At 43.2% G+C, this 13,154-nt stretch overlaps 1 protein-coding gene across 2 annotated transcripts in view; it reads right to left on the bottom strand.

Annotated features, from left to right (window-relative positions):
- Window positions 1-986: 986 nt before the first annotated feature.
- Window positions 987-13,154, bottom strand: part of SHISA9 (shisa family member 9) — a 281,819-nt gene continuing 269,651 nt past the window's right edge. For both annotated transcript variants that reach the window (XM_090279144.1, XM_090279143.1), the window contains one exon: window positions 987-1,450. In XM_090279144.1, the coding sequence (XP_090135270.1) occupies window positions 1,068-1,450 (383 nt within the window). In that variant the 3' untranslated portion in view covers window positions 987-1,067. The remainder of the gene's footprint in view (window positions 1,451-13,154) is intronic.

Here is a 13,154-nt window from a genome sequence, read left to right on the forward strand (position 1 = left end):
TTGACAGTTACCGGAGGACTGGTTAGTGTATCTGTGTCTTATCTTAGAGGCAAAGGGGACATGCCAGAAATTGGATGCTCTGGGTTCCCTTCTTGCCTCTTGTCAACTTTTCAGCTGTCGTTTTTCCTATTAATTGTTCTTGATGTCATTGTTGACTTACAAAGTCTTGAAGATTTGGGACAAAAATGAATTTGCTGTTCTTGTCTGCTTTGCAGTAGGCTTATATTTCATATTTCATTCTTATTTTTCTTTTTCTAAGAAAAAGTTATTTAATGCTCTCTGGACCCTCTCCCTGCATAAAAGCCCATCCCTCCTATTTCCATGTTCATGGTCTTAATGGGAGTCCTAAAATCTTCCTTCTTTCCCATCACTGTCGGTGGGTTCAGGGTCATTTACATTTTGTGAGTCTGAGTATGTGTTGTTTTTTTGCTTCCAACATTAATGATATGAAAAGGACTATAAATAGAACGGTTAGGGTCCAGTTACTGTCTCACGCTCGTCAAAATTTTGTGTCCATGTCACCACTTCTTGGGATTAGAGAATGCTTGTAATGTGCACAGATTCCTCCCAATGACTCCTCTTTTCAAGTACATTCATCTCTAGTGTCACCCTCATTTTCTACCCCCCCTTGCACTCTGGCTCATTCATTCATAAACAGACAGCTCCTGGCAAATGGTATATGTGCTCAAATGGACAGTTTCTCTAAATTGTGCTACTGTTATGTTTCATCATGGATTCTAGTTTCAAGTTAAGAGGAAAAGGAAAATTGGCCCCACAGTTTGGGCATGTGAGTCGGCAACCTTGGGCCTGAAGTCAGAGTGTGCCTCAGTTTCCCTTTGCTGTATTGCTGGACATCTATGCTTCATTCCTGCTCAGCTGCCCGCCAACACGTGTCAGGCATGACCTAGGAAAAACGTGATTCCGTTGTCAGCAGCAGGGTTCTGGTCGGTTGGTGTGGAGTGAGTGCGCGGGTGGCTGTGGCGGGGGAGGCCAGGGAGAGTGTGGGCCGGGCTGTTTTTTGCCTCTCAGCTGAGTGTGGTCTCCAGGACGCACCGTGTAGCGAAAGCTCAGACAGTCACTTCTGTTTTGCTGTTGGTGATGAAGTACGGCTGCGGGGGCGGATAGTGCTGGGGGCGAGTTCCCAAAGGGTCGCTGGAGGCTGACTCAGCCGTGCCGAGCTTGCCCTTGTTGCCGTAAGCCTGCCGCCGGAGAGACTGCTCGTTGGGGTCCCAGCCCTTGAGGTTGGTGGTGGAATTGTAGGCCAGGGGATGTGGGAGTGTCTTGCTGATGATGCGAGACTTTTGTCCGTTCTGCTTGGCGGGGCCGTGCTCCGGGCTGAAGGCCCGCGGCTCATCCTCCACTCTTACAGGGTGCAGAGGTAGGTTCCCCTTGGCGGCCAGCTCGGCCAGGTGCCGGCGCTTGGCGTAGAAGTCGTCATTGACCTTGTCAGCTGGACAGCGGGACAGGTGGACAGAAAAGGGGAGGAGAGAGGAGAGAGAGAGAGAGAGAGAGAGAGAGAAACCATTAGGGACTGGCAAGTCAACCTGAAAACCCCAGCCAAGTGGGCCAACAGTCCCAACGAGACACACACTAGAAACTCCACCTGGAACAGACAGAAGGAAGGACAGGGGCGTGCCCTCACAAACAAGAGCAGGACCGAGAAGACGAGGGCGTCCCAACAGCACCTCCAGACCCCCTCAAATAATCACTTCTCCCACCAGTCACACCTAGCAGTCTGCCATCCTTGGCTTTCTTATAAAATGCAAAGGTTGTCTCTTCGTGATTAAAATGATGTATTTTTATTAGAGAAAATATTCAAAGTGTGGAGAAATATCTATCCCCACCACTCAAAAGAGGCGATATCAACACTTGAGTGTATGTTTTTTCTGGTCTTCTCAATAAACAGAATGAAATGGGGATTTTAATTAGCGTGTTCGTTTGCTTTCAGCAGCTAAGCAGACCCGCATTCAGACCCCAACTCTGCCAACTACTAGCAGTATAACTCTGGCTAATTACTCAGTTTTTACTATCATCGGCTTCTGCATAAGGCAAGTATTCACAATAAAAAGTATATTTCATAGGGTTGTTTGGAGGGTTAAAAGGCATGATATGTGTAAAGTGCTTAGATATGAGCTACCACCATTATCATAATCATCATTATAAATAACTGATTTCTCATGTAATAGTCTATCAAGTATCCCCCCTGTTGTTATAAATTATTAATAAGCAGATTTTAATGCCTAAGAATATATTGTTAAATGGAACTATTAAAATTAATCAATCCCCCTACTGATGAGCATTCAAATGGTGCCAATATTTTGCTAAAATAAAGGTGAGATGAGAATCTTCTAGACTAAAGCTCTCTTTGTACTTAGAATCTTGAATTTAAAATAATATTTAAAGTATTTTCTTAATCTATCTCAGAGGATGGTGAACTATAGCCCACCTGTTTTTTATAGCCACTGCCTATTTTTAAAAATAAAGTTTTCCTGGGACACAGCCACACCTATTCATTTTCCTATTTTCTGTGGCTGCTTTTGCTTTGCAGTGGTTGATTTGAGTTCATGTGACAGGCTGCCTGGCCCACAAGCCTGAAGTATTTACTATCCAGCCCTGAAATGAATCACCTGAAGTGAAATGACTTTTAAAGGGTGTGAATATTATTAAGGCCCTTGATATATATTGCCAACTGTGCTACAAAAGAATTATACCAATTTCCACTCCATTTCACCCCACTCTCCAGCACCAATTTCTTCCCTTTTTGTCCCGTTCTCCTCCCTTCCTCCCTCCCTTCCCCTCTCTTCCTTCTTTCTTTCTTTCCTTCTTCTTTCGTTCCTTCTTTCCTTCTTTCCTTCCTTCCTTCCTTTCCTCCCTCCTTTCTTCTTTTCTCTCGTTCTTTCTCTATTTATTTGATAAATTTATGAGACCTTTTACTTTGTTGTCTTACAATTATTTCCTTATAAGATCTTCTATACTTTTTAAATTAATCTCTTATCAATACCTCTTTGAATTTACATTTCTCAGGAGACCAGAAATATTTCCTGCTTTTCATCCACACTTAAAACATCCCATTTTACTACACATGTGAATTAATGTAAATTCATGGAGAGCATCACAGTTCCATGTTTCTTTTCTCATTTGATCCTTTCAACAACATTGATTTTAATCCCAGCTTGATAGATTACAAAACTGTCCAACTCAAGCACATGTAAAGATTTAATGAAGGTTAGCCACAGCTAGTGGTTGAGCCAGGGCAGAACCTAAGTCCAACAGACATTATTTGGTGCTTTTGAAAGGCCATGGAGGGAAAGCTTTGGTTTCAGAACCAAGTGGGCAAAAATATACTCCAGCCTTCTTCCCATAGCAGACATCACTCATTCACCACAGGGTTCTCTCCTGATAAGAGTGGCCTCTACTCAAGCTCCTTCTCAGCATAACACCCCAGACAGCCACAGGCTAACTTTCCAGGCTTAGTACAGTTTAAGTTGGGTTTCTGCTCCTGTCAATGTAAATAACCCTGATAGACACAATCTTTCAAGAGAAAGTCCTCCTTATAAATTCTAGAGCTGTCTAAAGCTACAGAATGTCAAAGCCAACAGGAACCTGGGAATCTGCTACTGAAAATACTAAGAGCACACATTCTTGAAATACCATGCATTGCTTAAACTGGCATGAGTGAGATTAGGTATCCATCTTTCTACCTTCCAGAGGAAGTTCTAGGTTTCTAATGCCATGAAGTTTCTATACAACAATGCTCTGATATCCTCCTTAAACTTCAAAGTTCATGTATCTAGTTACAGCCAGGACAGATTCACTGGCATCCCCCACTCCAGGTGGCCAAGCCTGAACCCATCAACATCACTCAGATCTGCTGCTCTTCAGGCTTGTCCTCCCTCTGGCATGGGAATATCTGCTCTCTAGCCACTCCAGGCACAAGCATGGGAGCAGCTGCTGACTTCATCCTCTTCTCCCCCAGCTGCCAAAAAACCAAGTCCTTCTAGCCTTGCTTAACAAATACTTCTCTAACCTGTTCTATCCTCCACCCCCACTTTGAATATTGTTCCAATGCCTGCCTCAAGTTTCACCTCACCCATCCATTCTCCACACTGCAGTCAAAGGCATAGTTCTAAAATGTGCAACATCACTCCTCTACCAAAACCTCATTGTGCAATTTGTTCAGGTATTTAGTCATTCATCAAGTAGGCGTGGGGCAGTGCTAGACACTAGAAATAGGAGGCAGAATCAGAAACAGACTTTGTCTCTGCTCGCATGGTGTAGACATTCTGCTAGAGAGGAACAGAGAGTGACCAAACAGTCCCACAGATTACTTACAAGTATAAATATGGTAAGTGCTGTAAAGAATATCCGGTCTTTCGAGCACAATGAGGTCTCTGAGTTGGTGTGAGAACCAGATGTTGGAGCTGGGCTGTCCCGCCCCTTCACTTATGCAGGACTCTCTGTTATTCATCTTTCAAGACTTAGCTAAGGTGCTGCCTCCTGATTCCCTCAGGTACCCCAGCTCTCTCTATCATAGTACTGACCACACTGTTTTACAATTTTCCATTTTCACATTCATGTCCTCCCACTGGACCATGAGTGCTTCTTTCCATCTGTACAACTCAGTGACTCTGAGCATAGCAGTACACAGGAATCACCTCGGGGAGCTCATAAAGACTTCAGATTCCTGGGCCCCTCCCCCAAACAATTTAATCAGAATCTCTGAGGGTCTGGCTCAGACATAGATTTTTTTAAAGCCCCATGCCTCAGTGATTCTAACATGTAGGCAGAGTTGAGAACCGCAGGCTGAGCCTTGGCATCTAGCACAGTGATGGCACATAGATTTTGGTAAAGAACTAAGAGGTAGTGAGCGCCTATCTCACTCCTGTCTCTCAGGTCAGACACTGCTCCCTTCTAGAAAGTCTGACAAGGTCAGTCCCCACCACAGTAGGCTCTTGTCCATGGCACATATCATGCTTGCCATTTGGCCTGCTTTATGCAATTCATTCATTATTGTTTATCTCTCCTACTAGAGTTCTAAGAGGGCAAGGCTAGGTCTGATTTCAGCTCATTGTAGTATAAGCAATGTCCAGTCTAGTTCCTGGAAGATATTAGATACCCGTTAAGTAAACATTCAGTGAATGACTATATGAGCAAAATACCATAACAGTATAGAGAATATCAGGGCAATTGTTGGAGTGGATGTTCCTTTCCTCCTTTCCTCCTAGCGGTTTCTTATTAAAAGTCTCTCTCACTGTCATTGTGTCCCCAGGCATGATCCAGGGTCATTCATTCCCATGTTTCTCTTTCCAGACAATGACCTAGTCTAAGGTTTGCTCAGAGCAAGGGATGCCTTCAACGGTTCTTGCTTCTGACAGGCTGAGAAAATTGATTATGAAGTAGATGCCCCAACAGCTGAGATAGGTAATGTCTTCTCAAAAACTTCTAAAGAAAAATAGAGAGGCATTCCACTCTTGCTACACCAGTGCAGGTATGGGAAGAAGCCACCTTCAGAGGAATCATGGAGTTCCACATGGAAAATCTATATCCTTCTCCACATCCAACCCTGACTTGGTCTCTTGGTGAATCTGGCATCAGGTGCTCTCTGAACAGAAAAAGTGTTTAGAACATGGTACAAGACTGGTGTGGTCAGGAAAGTCTGTGGGCTCTGCAATCAGACACACCTGAGTTTATGGGACCATAGGAATGTCATTTAACTTTTTTTCTGCCTTTTGCTTTTATTTTTAATTTTTAAGTGTATCTTATTAGGTTGTTACAGTTGTCTCAACTGTTTTTCCATTTGCTCCCCTACACCCAGTACCCTCCTTCCCTCCAGCAATCCCACCCCCCTTAGTTCATGTCCACGGGCTGTGCATGTAAGTTCTTCGGCTTCACCACTTCCTATATTATTCTTAACTTCCCTGTGTCTATTTTGTATCCACCAGTTATGCTTCTTGATCCCTGCATCATTTCTCCATTTCTCCCCATTCCCCCTCCCAGTTGATAACCCTCCAAATGATCCCCATATCTATGATTTTGTTTTTACTCTGGTTTGCTTAGTTGGACTTTGTTTTTATTTTTTAGATTCAGTTGTTGATAGGTGTGAGGTTGTTGTCATTTTAATATAATTTTGACCTTCTTTTTCTTAAGTAAGTCCCTTAGACATTTCATATAATAATGGCTTGGTGATGATGAACTTCTTTAGCTTTATCTTGTCTGGGAAGCACTTCATCTGCCCTTCCATTATAAATGATAGCTTTGCTGGATAGAGTAATCTTGGTTGTAGCTCCTTGCTTTTCATCACATTGAATACTTCTTGCCGGTCCCTTCTTGCCTGCAAAGTTTTTTTTTGAGAAATCAGCTGATAGTCTTATAGGCACCCTTTTGGAGGTAACTCTCTGCTTTTTCCTTGCTGCTTTTAAGATTCTCTCTTTACCTTGAATCTGTGGCATTTTAATTATGATGTGTCTTGGTGTGGTCCTCTTTGAGTCTAGCTTGTTTGGGACTTTCTGTGCTTCCTGGACTTGTATGTCTATTCCCTTCACCAAATTTGGGAAGTTTTCCTTCATTATTTTTTCATTTAATCTTTGTTTCTTCCTCTTTCTATTCTCCTTCTGACACCCCTATGATTCAGATGTTGGTATATTTAAAGTTGTCCCAGAGGTTCCTAAGTCTCTCCTCATTTTTTTCAATTCTTGGTTCTATACTGGTTGACTGTTTTTTTCTTCCTTATGTTCCAAATCATTGATCTGAATTCCTTCACCATTGGTTTTGTGTGGATTTTCCTTCGTTTCATTTAGCATAACCTTCACGTCTTCCCTTATGCATTTGCCATACTTAAGAATATCTGTCAAGCCTGTGAGTGCCTTTATCACCAGTGTTTTGAACTCTACATCTGTTAGGTTGGCTATTTCCTCATCTGTTAGGTTGGCTATCTCCTCATTGCTTATTTCTGCTGCTGGAACCTTGATCCATTCCCTCTTTTGGGTCACACCTCTCCGTCTCCTCATCTTGACAGACTCCTGTGTTTGTTTGCCTCTGTGTCTTAGGTAGAGCTGTCGCACCTGTTATATTGTAAGGGGAAGAGCCTTAGGTATTTGTCAGTACAGGCAACCCACTTCACCACGTTGTGGCGCTGTAGGGGGGGTGTCTGAGAGGGAACAATGCCACTTGCTCAGCACTCACCCCTTTTCCAGGCACTTCTCTCACTTCTGTATGGAACTGGCACCTCTCTAGTTGTTGCTCTGGCCATCATTCCCAGAGTAAGTGAGTTTGCAGACTTTCTAGGACCATGGAGGCCCTTGAAACAAGCGGACTCTACTGGAAGACCAGCAGTTTCTTCCTTCGCCCCAACCCCCACTGGTTTGCACAGTCAAAAGCAATAAGGCTTTATTTTCCCTGGCATTGGAACCGTGAGCTGTGTGGTCTGGTCTGGTGCTGGGAGTGCTCCCCAGGTGTCCTTCTCTACTTTTCAAAACATGTCACTGCACTTCCCACTAGCCTGCCACTGCCGCACCTGCTGCTGGCACCACACCACATCCTCTCTGCCCTGGCTCTGCTCCTCCTACCTGTCTGGATGAGTATTTCTTCTTTATATCTTTGTTTGTTGGGCTTCCATGCAGCTTGATTTTCTGGAACTTCTTGTTGTCTCTAGTTTTGAGGTAGTTGAATTCCTTCTTAGTTTTGGAGGGAGATGCAGTGTGTCTGTCTAAGCCTCCATCTTGGCTGGAAGTTCTCATTTAACTTTTTAAAATTCTATTTTCTTAGGTGTGAAATAGGAATAATATAAACTACTCTCTGGTTTATCATGAGGAATAATTTCTATGAGATATATAAGCTACATCACAGAATTCTGAAATATAGTAACTATTCAGTTCATATCATTTGTTTCTTGGCTGCTGAAAGAACTGGGTTAAATCCAACAGACATTTATTGAGCACTCACTCTGTGCCAGGCAACCTGCTCAACACAAAGGAGGCACACATCCAAAACAACATCCTTCTCTCATTTCTCCGTTCCCTCTTTGCTTCCCTCCACCCATCATGTGCGTTGAGGACCTAGTTTACCCTATGAAATGGCATAAGAAGGGGCATCAATCTGCCTGGATGAAGAGCTGAAAAAAGATAAAAATATACTCTTGTAGCTTCGATCTGGAGATAAAGAGTCACAGAAGCAGCATTGCAGGTGAGGGAACATGGTATACAGCAAAAATGGCCATACAATTTTGCAGTTCCTTCAATCAAGATGGGGGAGTCTATTTCTCCACCCTTTAAACCTGGCTTGGCCTTGTAACTGGCTTTGATGTCACACATGCCCTGAATCTGGACTTTTAGAAGTTCTATGGCTTCTGCTCTCAGGATCTTGGAAACCTGCCTCCACGTGAAGAAGGAAGCCCAGGTTAGCCTCCTGTAAGATGAGACACCTGCATGCCAGTCACCCATCTTCACCACAACCAACAACCTGCTCATTGCCTGATACTGAGCAAGGCCATCTCAGATCATACAGCTATCAGCTGACCTGCCAGCTGACTCCAGATCCTAAGTAAGCCTGGCCAAGACCAACCAATACAGCCCAAAGCAGAAGACATGCCCATCTGACCCAGAATCAAAAGCTCAGTAACTGGTCGTTATGTTAAGCCACTAAGCTTTGAGTAGTTGGTAATGCAGAAGTAAATAACTGATATAGCACAGCATTTGCAAAAGCGCTCGTGTGGGTAGAAACATGGTGTCTTCAAGAAACTGAAAGGATATCTGTGTGGTAAAGAAAGCAAGGATCACCAGATTATCTAATGTCCTATAGGCAAGACTATATCATTCACATCTGAACATCCTCCCTCTACTCAACTCTGAGATGTTTTAGAGAAGTGAAGAGCAGGCACAGATTTGTTGCTTGGGACACACAGCTGTCCTTCAAAGAGTTATTGTCAAGAGTGTTTCAGCAAGACTGTGGTTGGTGGTGGCTGAGCTGTTCCCATAACTATGAAATGCAATTTTCCTGAAATCCTCTCTCCAGTGCTTCTGGTCACCTTTGCTTTGGTTTCAGGAGAGGGGAAAGAATTGCTGATGTGACCACTCTCGGCTTTGTGCAGTGTGGTCCCTGTCTTAGTATATTAAAAGAGCTCCTTGTGAAAGAAATAACAGATTCATTGAACAGCCTTGTAAGGCCCATTAATAAGTGCATTAACCTAATCAGCCCTGGTACTTTGTGGGCAGATGGCTGACAAGCCAACCAGGAAACAGATGTGTTAGCCTTTCAACAACAATGGTTTTCTCTAGTTTGATTTTTCTTCATTTAAAAAAAAGGAAGGAAGAATGAAAAAGGTGCTTTCCTTCCAATGAGACTAATTGCTTTGAAGAAACTAAGGGTATAAAATTGAACTGTACCTTCCTCCATCTGTCTCTCTCTTAATTAGCAGCAGACACTTTTACAGGTGCAAGGTGGGATGGGGCCTTGCTTCTGTGCAAGTGGAGAGAGTCAAGGCAATAACCAGTTTTCAAAACAAGTTGCACATCTGAGAGTCTCAGCAGGTGGCCTCCCACCTACATTCTTTTCTTGGGCCAAAGATATCTTAAAGAGGAGTTCCTGCAGCTCATTCTCACACGGTGATATTCTTGAGTCTCAGGTGATAAATTTCACCTGGTAGGCAAACCAAAGCTTTTGCCATTCCTCATTTGTCCCTGTCTTTGGTCCAAGATTATGTGGAAATGAAGTAATTAATCTTCCCCTCACATCTACGAATAAAACCCAAGTTACTTGAAGTCGTCCCTAAAGCCTACATGACCTGGCCTCTGGCTATTTTGTCCACTTTCATCTCTTCCACACTTATTATGAACCCATCACAGTGAATTAATTGTCTAGGGCTGCCATAACAAATTACCATGAATTAGGTGGCTTAAAACAATAGAAATTTATTCTTTCACATTTCTTGAGGCCAGAAGTCTGAAATCAAGGTGTGGGCAGGGCCAAGCTCTGTGGAAGAGATCATATCTGCTCTGTTCACTATTGTATTCCAAACACCAAACCCAGTGCTCGGCACAGAGCAGGGGTACAATAATATGAATTTGGTAAAGGAATAAAAGCACTGGATACATTTCAATTCCAATGGCATTCTCTAAAATATTAGAAATGGGCAGGATACTTCATCTTCTGATCATCTAGTCTGTGCTATCTAATTTTAGGTGTCAACTCAACTGGTCCATGGATTTAAACATTATTTCTCCTTGTGTCTGTGAAGGTATTTCTTGGTGAGATTAGCATTTGAATTGGTGGATTCAGTAGATTGCCCTCCCCAATGCAGGTGGGCATCATGTAATCCTTCGAGGGACTGAATAAAACAAAAAGCAGAAGAAGGAGGATTCATGTCCTTCCTGCCTGCCTGTTTGTGTTGGGACATTTGTCTTGTCCTGCCCTTTGGAATGGGATTTACAACATCAGCTGCCCTGATTCTCAGGCCTTCAGACTCAGACTAGAATTGTACCACCAGTTTTCCTGGGTTTCTAACTTGTAGACAATAGATCATGGGACTTTCTCAGCCTCCATAATTGCATGGACCAAACCCTCATAATAAGTCTCCTTTCATATATGTATCCTATTACTCATACATATGTATATTCATATAGGATATATATGTATATTTTGCATATTACATGATATATTTGTTATGGGATATTGGTTCAACCAAAACAATAGAGTACATCTCTTATTATTCAGGCATGATATATATGAATATAGTCTTCTGTCTTTTTTCTTGGATGTATGGCCACTCAGCTCCAAAAGAAATTTCCCCAGCCATCTTGGAAGTTAAATTTGGCCAGGTGGCTAACCTCTCACCAATGAAATGTTAGTAAAAGTGAGGCACCCAATTTTCACTTCACCTTACTTGTTTAAAAGAAAACTGGTTGCTTTGGGTATTCTCTCTTCCCTCTTTTCACAGGCTGTACCATCTCTAACAATGCAGAAAAGGACACTATGGTAGAGGGAGGTAGAACAGTGTTGAAGGAACCTGAGTCCCTGAGTAATGACCCGGAGCAGAGTCTTCCCACCAACCTAGACCCTTGAGGCTACAACATGAAAGAAAAATAGACTTCTTTCTTTTAAGCTACTGTATTTGTGGGGCCTTTTGGTACAGTAGGGAAGTATTTGCTTTATACTTACATAGGAATATTTGCTGGGTCTCAAGTTTTTTCTCCTTCACAAGCTGAATTAAAAAGTGAAAAGGGGAACAGTTCGTGTTGTTAAAAAATACCCAGGTATTTCTCTCTTCTTTTGAAGTACATTCTATAAAGTTGTGCAGGTTCCTGAGGCTGTCTCAGCAGGCAGAAACAAGAAAGGCAGGAAGAAAGCCTGGTTTTCCAGGCAGGAGAGGGCTGGGGAGGAGGAGAGAAAATTTGTCTTTGTGGCAAATTAGCCCTGTTTCACTTGGTCCTGGGCCTTGCTGCAGAGACACAAGTAGGGGAAACTCACATTTGAACCAGGTCCTAATGAAGCTCAGGGCTCTGGGCTCTTCCCACGGGGCCCCCTCCCTTTCCTGAAGACATGTGTCTCTAAGACAGAAAACTGGTAAGGGAAACCCAGAAACCTGACCCTTTTTTGTCTTAACCCTGAGGTCTCCCAACAGGAAGTATTGCTGCCTTTGCTGGAGAGGATTCGGAAAGAGTGCCTGGATGGAGCTTTGTACCAAAGCTGTCCAGGATGTCCCATGAGCCCTTCTGTTGTGCTGCAGGGAGCCCTCTGTCAATGTCATGCTGTCAACAGGCCTCTGAAACCTCAAGCCCTTTGCCTCTCCCCTTAGGCGGTCCTGCTGTGCAGTCCCCACAGTCTGAGAGGCTGTTGAACAAAGGTGGATGAGCTCATGCTCCAGCCACAGCTGACCCCAGAGCCCTCTGTACAGAAGGGCTTGGATGGAAACCGTGCACTCATCCACTGCCTTTGCATGCATCCTGCGTTGCTGCTCCATAGATGGAGATTATTATTTTTATTTTTTTCAGAAATTCACTGTGCAGTTTGTCTTCTGATCATTTTCCAAGCTGGTAAAATTTTATCCAACTGGTAGTTTTTTTTAAATAAAGCAAAAAAGGTTAACTATTCTTAATCCTATGTACCTCCTTCCAGTTTGCTGTGGCAAAGATCCATCTCCAAGCAGATAATTTTAAGATCTGGGACTCTATGCTAGATTAATGCACGAATGACTTCAACTCTTTACCCTTCCCTGTATCCACACTTTTTACGTGGCTTTGAAACTTACTCTCCAAAAGGAGGATATTGTCTCCCCACCACTGGATTCTGAATTCATCCATGTGACTAATAAATATAAGCAGATATGACCTAAACAGATGTTTGAAAAAGTGCTCACTGGTTTGGGGTTGGTCTCTTCCTCAACATGAGAACGTGTCTGGGCTACACTCTCCTAAGAGCAAAGACACCTGGAGCACAGTCAAGTCATCCTGGTCATTCCAGCTAAAACCAGTCTGATCAGTCAATATCCAACCAGCTCCCAGATACATGGGTGAACTCTGCTAAGACTAGAAAAACCTCCCTCTTCAGCATAAATCACAGGCACAAAGACACCTGATCTCAAAAAATGCTAAGTTAAATAATTTTTAAGTCATGAGGTTTGAGGTCATTTGTTACACAGCACTATTGTGGCAAGACATAACTGACACAAATACCAGTCATTCACTCACCCTACTTCCAGGAAGAGCCCCCAGTATTCAGGTGGGCACCCACCTCTCCACTATTCCTAGTCCATGTGGTCTGGATGAAAAGCCCACCCACTCCCCTATTTCCTAGCTATACACCAGGGACTACAAAAAAACCCACATCATTGCCCTTACCATAACAACTTGTTCAGAGGTGGGCACATGACAGTCAGAGCAAAGCCTGGGACTTTTACTTACAGAGACAGAGAGGGTTAATGAGATCAGGGATCCAAATCTTCCATTTTAATATGGAAGCAACTGAAGCTGTGGTTCAAGGACACCCAAATGGGTAGAAGCAGCATTGGGTCTAGAATACAGTTTTCCTGATTTCTGTCTGGTTGATTTTTCTGCTATATCCCAGTGCCTCTTCAGAAAAGATAACAGGATGCCCAACTTCACTTGCTAATTTACTAATAAAGTTTACTTTGAATGTCTACAATGTGCTGTGGGCACCATGCA

The sequence above is a fragment of the Furipterus horrens genome, unplaced genomic scaffold, assembly GCF_987537825.1.
Source record: "Furipterus horrens unplaced genomic scaffold, mFurHor1.1.pri manual_scaffold_5, whole genome shotgun sequence".
In the NCBI taxonomy this organism is placed as follows: domain Eukaryota; kingdom Metazoa; phylum Chordata; class Mammalia; order Chiroptera; family Furipteridae; genus Furipterus; species Furipterus horrens.